Raw genomic sequence first — 6,000 nt, 5'->3', positions numbered from 1 at the left:
ATTTTCTTCATATAACATTCTGTGTCTTACTACCAATCACACCACCTTCTGTAAACCCTGATTTCTTTTTCTGTTATGTAAATATATATATATATATATATATATATATATATATATATATATATATATATATATATATATATATATATATATATATATATATATATTTATATATATATTATGTATGTGCTGGAAGCCCCACCCACCCATAATTAGCTATGTTTATTAAACTTCTGTATTAGTGTCAATTGGCTACAGATACATATTACTTTAAGAATTAAATACATAACTGTTTAATTCAAACAAGCAGAAGGGCAAGAAGAAAAAGCATTATGTGGATGGCACATCTGGTTGTAGATACCAAAACATTCAACCATTACAATTCAATGATTCTCTTAAGTAATCAACTTTCAATGAAACATCTTGGTTGAAATTACATGTCAAAATATGCTAGATAGTTTTCTTTACTACAATCATACCGTAGTAGTTTAAGAAGAACTATTACAAAATGCTTTTAGTTAGTGTACTCTTCACAAAAAGCCAAAAAGCTATGTAATAGTTGTAGTAGAGTTTGGGAAGAGTGCTTCTAGATACTAGGAATTTTAGAAATATATTACTTGGTAAGCAGAATAGCTACAGAACTCACAGCCACAACCGTTATGTCTACTATTATTTCACTTAGTTAGCTGCAGGTTCAGTGCATTCAACTGTGCCCAGTCTCTCAACGAAGAATTCTGCCTTCAGGAGCCGTCTGATAACACTGTTTTTCACTTGAGAACCCCCCTCCTTTATCTGGATTAACTCTGTAAACATACATAGAAGAGTTAAGAACCCAGGAAATAAAATGAGTGCTTACAATGGCTACCTAAGTGAATTTTTCAACCTGAGGGGATTCAAAACAACTTAATTTTTAAAAGACTAATAGGCAAAAATGGGGGTAGAGAAAAGCAAGGAGGAAAAGAGAATATAACCAACAGAGCAAATACTCAGAAAGAGACCATTCACTGACAGCTGTGTCTGGTGCAGAGTGCCCTGCTCTATAAAAGTGATTGAGGACCTAAGGCTTTTAAGTTACAAAAGACCCCAGCAGGCCTAGTCCATCTTCAATGTCACTGAAGTGCTTTGACAAGATATAACTTTTCCCCGTGCTCACTGGTGAAGATAGGAGCCTTTTTGTAGTGTTCCACCAACTCATCCATAGTATTAAATCGACGCTGCCCAATGCAATAGACATTGTCCACCAGCTGCACCTTGAAATGTTTGTTCTTCCCTGAAGCCTTTAGAGATACTGAAAAGTCACTGGGCTGCAAAGAGAAAGGAAAGACAAATGTTTAGACAGTGCACAACATGGGATTTAAAGTCTGTTTCAAGAGAAATTATCTGTACTTTGTCTCCACATACACCATGGATTAAGTATTTTAAAATGTGTACTACTACCATCAACGGCAGAGTAGCAAATCCAATGAAAGTATCTTAGTAACATCATATACTAATATAAGTCAATCGATTTATTCAGAATAGTGGCTTAAACCAGAAGTCTGCAACTATCTAGAGAAAAAACTTCTATGCACACTCAATAAGCATAAATATTCAAATGCAGAAATAATGTCACTATGCTAGCTTTACATTAAATTCCATGACCACAAGAGGGCCTTTCTTATTTTTTGTAAAAGGTGCCTAACACAAGTTTTAACAATTCAACATTTAACATGGCCCGAGATAAACATGTGCAATACCACATTAGTGGTTTAAAAATATATTTAAAATCTGCTATTCTTATCTCATTATACAAGAACTTAAGTTTTCAAACAATGAACTTACTTTTGCTATTTGCAAAGGGGAAAAAATCACTCAGCAAAGATCCCTGAGCACACAGAATTTCCTTCACGACTGTGGTGATTTTCTACTGACAATAGTTTGCTTGTTTCACTTTAAAATGATTTGCTTCAAAAATATTTTTTTCATTTCCAATTTTGTGTAGTGAAAGATTAATCTCCTTTTGGCTATTTACCTAGATCACGGGTAGGCAACCTCGGCTCTTTTATGACTTATGGACTTCAACTCCCAGAATTCCTGAGTCAGCTATGCTAGTCAGGAATTCTGGGAGTTGAAGTCCATGAGTCATAAAAGAGCCAGGGTTGCCTACCCCTGACCTAGATCAATGCAGGAGCGAGGCTGCATATTTAAATAGCAAACTAGCACAAAGGATTGATTTGTAAATTAGATACAGGAGTTCCTCAGCTTACAATCATATTTCATTCATTCAAGTTACTGTGATAGACGAATGCAGATAATAAACAAAATAAAGTTTAAGATAGAATTAAAATACATTTGTAAACAATCTAATATCCATAAGTGAGATCCATGATATAGCCTATATTAAATTACAACGTAAATACTAAAATTATAGCATCCATGATGACATTTAAAATGACAACAATAATTTTAAATGAATTATAGTTACAAAGAATGCATTGCGGGAGATTAGCCCATCAAAGTCTGATGGACATACTAGCTAAGATACCATCTGTGAGCATGTACATCTGGCCATACAACAAATCTAGGTGACCAGGACCAATCAGAGCTAGTGTGAATTTCATTAAATGTCTCCACAAAAGGAGCAACGAAGAAACACGTGTTCTGTAGTTTCCACTTCTCTGGAATTTAAGAGCGAGACTTATGCCCATAAGGGAGCATAATGGAGTAAGTCTTGACAGTCATAAAACAGGTCACCCACATGACTGACCTGATTTTACTATCTTTTTAAAAGCAACCTCCACAGCCATTAAGGGGGCTAATTTTCCTGAAAACCAGAAGTAAATGCTGGTTGTTGTGTTGTTGTTGTTGTTTTTGGAAAAAACACCTTAACACCGGATGCTTCAAAAGCAGTAAATGAGTGTCCGAAATGCAGTCATGTGATCATGGAGGCTCCACTGATCCTAACTTCTGTCATAACTTCAAACAGTCACTAAGCAACCAGTTGAAAATCAAAGACTACCTTTATAAGTTGCCAGTAGTTCCTTTGCTAAAGGATTAGATAAATTCAAGTTCTTTCATGGCTATCTGTGAAGTGTGTACAGAAGCTATAAAACGGTGAAGCTTTGTTTTTTTTCCTTTTTAGTCGTCTTGTAAACACATGCTTATACTGAAGGGATGATACTGATATAAGAGTTTTCAGAACTGAACTATGTTTTTCTATTCTGAAATTTTAAAGAGCTTAGAATGATCTGATGGATGACCAATCTTGTTATGACCTAACCCAGAGGTTGTATCTATACTAGTATCTATTCCTGAAATACTTGTTTGCTTTTACTCTAAATTTATTCCTTTTCTGCATGCTTATTCAGAGGTAGAAAGCCATATCTAGCTCTCAGTTGAAAAAACAGAACAAAATAGGGACCTAAAATTTATTAGAAGTTATGTTGAATAAAGCTCATTTTATGGATTGAATTTTCCATTATGCTATCCTGGCAAACTGATTATGCCAATACAGTTTGGACTATCTAATTGTGGAAGATACATTTACTTCTAAAATTAATTTATTTGCCCAATTTTTCTACCAATAGCAAACTTATTGCTCATTTACCACATTATGCTGGAACTTTTGTCATCTCATGGCTGGACGGCTATAATTTGCTTTATCTGGGGCTGGCCTTGAAGATCACCCAGTCGTATATGTAATGCAATGTATATAGGTATACCTAGATTTGCCCATGTAAGGCACCAACTGTGGGAGCTTAATTCATTGCCAGGCACAATTAAAGACGTAAATTGTCACATGGTGTCAAGTCACACTAGGTGGACCAGACTAGAAAATCAACTCCACAATTGTACTTTATTTAGATTGGCTATAATAGTAACAGTCAGATCATGCTTTTCATCTCCTCCTTATAATCCAGTGAATCAGGGACTTGTTTGCCTCAGCTGCTTCCAAATATTACCTTGCTTCGCAAACTTAAAAAATGTTTAGTACTCTTTACCTATGTAGCAATTCTTGCACATTTTTGCCAATGTCATCTATAATTTATACATGAATATACAGCTAATCCCTGAGTTATGAGCGTTTAGTTAACATGCATCTGAAGTATGTGATAAACGCCCCCTAGTGTTTACAAGGAAGTCCCAAAATTACAAATGTTGCAGCACCATGGCAGTTGTTCGCCCTTACAAATGACTGCAGAGGCTCTGCAACATTCACTCTATCCCTCCCAACTTCCCACAACTGCCTTCCCCTCCCTTACTGCTGCACGGACTCACCTCGAGAAGATCTGTCTCCTCTCCGCCGCGATTTCTGCCTTTGAGGGAGAGGAGAGTCAATGGAACCTCCTGGATGCGTAATATCTTTTGCAGAGAATGGGTACCTGAACTATCATGAGATCACATACCGAGAAACGGGTCTGTTTTCAAGAGTTGCATTTGCACACAGAAGGAACTCCCCATCTCCTCAAGGTCTCCGTTAGGATAAAAGGTGTTTGAGTGGCAGCAGCTTTTGTTTCTCCGCTCTGTCCGAGTGGACGAAAATGGAGGGGCAGAGCAGGATTGCTCTCAATAAGGCTGGCGCACGCAGCATACCCACGTCCTCTTAAGAACAATTCTGCTCTGCACCTCCAGTTTCTTCCTTTCGGATGGAACAGAGAAACTCAAGTCGCTGTTGCCGCTTGAGTTGGGAGGAGGACAAGGAAAAATATGGTCAGGATTTGGTCTACCGGCCAGTCAGGCATGGAGTAGGTTGGGTGGGCTGGGTGGCTGGCTGGAGAGGGGAGATTGCAGCCATTCAGGTGGCTGCTGCCACCACGAGCTGCTGGGCGCAGGTGTAAGATGACTCACCCCGTGATGCCTCCCCGCTCAGTTGAAGGCTTCATTCCTGCCCTCAAAGGCTGGCACACGTGAGCAAGCAGCGCACCTGGGCCACGGATGGCCTTGGTTCCTGTGCCCAGCCAACTCCAATTCCACGTTTTACCCCATAGGTAAGCAAATAAAGCAAACACTCTCCCCCCCCAGAATGGAAGCTTCTGGGGGCCATGATCTCTTTTGAACTCATGTGATATTATAGTACCAGGAGCTTTCATTGTTGGCACAAAAAGCATTTCCAAGCCAACTCTCCTCTCCCTTGAAGGAAAAGAAACCACAGCAGAGAGGATTTTTGCAAGGTAAGCGAGTCCGGAGCAGCAGGAAGGGAGGGGGAAGCATGAGGTATCTTAGTGAGTCAGGGAAGCCTTGGGGGCCTGTTCCATCACTAGGCCCTCCATGGCCTTCCCCACCCTAAGATACCTCAGTGCATTTAACGAGCTGTGTGTGTCTTAACAAGAAAGGAAGTGATCTTGTTTGAGGTACGAGATTCACTCCCATGAGTTTTTGAGTTACGAATGGAATGGGCAGGCTCCATTACATTCGTAACTTGAGGACTACCTGTATTTAACATTCCCTGCTCTGGCCTGAGTTTACACATTCACTGGGAGTTAGGACTTGCTAAGGGTTCCTTCTACCAAGTAATTGCAATTACAGAGACCCTGTTATTGAGCTTTCTCAGTGTTGCCCACCTATGAGCCAGCTTGCCCATGATATCTGAACTGCTTCTTCCTGACTGGTGGGATGTTTGTGTTTCGATATTTCTCTTGTTTGATGCAAGTTACTCAAAACCATTTGGAGAAGAGCAGCATTCAAGCTTGAGCATGTTAGTACATAAATAAATAGACTGACATGATAATAAAGAAGGCAGGCAAGGGTTTTTGGTCAGAGTATCTACAGTTAGTCTTATTACTGAAAATGCCTCTCCTGGTATCTTCTGCTTCATTTTACAGAGTTTTTTTTTCAAAGGATACCAAGCTTTGAGCAAGTGTATATGGGAAAATGCAACAATTAAGTAACCTAAATTGTTTTTAAAGGCTTTTTAAAAAGCTGATGGCAGGGGAATTCTGGGAGTTGAAGGCCACATTCATTAAAGTTGCCAAGGTTGAATAACATTGCTTTAAAGAAAATGAAAAAAAAAACACCCCTCTG

General features: G+C 38.9%; 1 protein-coding gene across 3 annotated transcripts in view; it reads right to left on the bottom strand.

The window, feature by feature from the left end:
- Positions 1-225: 225 nt before the first annotated feature.
- Positions 226-6,000, bottom strand: part of NCK2 (NCK adaptor protein 2) — an 80,064-nt gene continuing 74,289 nt past the window's right edge. For all 3 annotated transcript variants that reach the window (XM_083363058.1, XM_083363057.1, XM_083363059.1), the window contains one exon: positions 226-1,304. In XM_083363058.1, coding sequence (XP_083219184.1) covers positions 1,110-1,304 — 195 coding nt within the window. In that variant the 3' untranslated portion in view covers positions 226-1,109. The remainder of the gene's footprint in view (positions 1,305-6,000) is intronic.

The sequence above is a fragment of the Vipera ursinii genome (genome assembly GCF_947247035.1).
Source record: "Vipera ursinii genome assembly, chromosome: 4".
In the NCBI taxonomy this organism is placed as follows: Eukaryota; Metazoa; Chordata; class Lepidosauria; order Squamata; family Viperidae; genus Vipera; species Vipera ursinii.
This window is presented reverse-complemented; position numbering and strand designations above follow the sequence as displayed.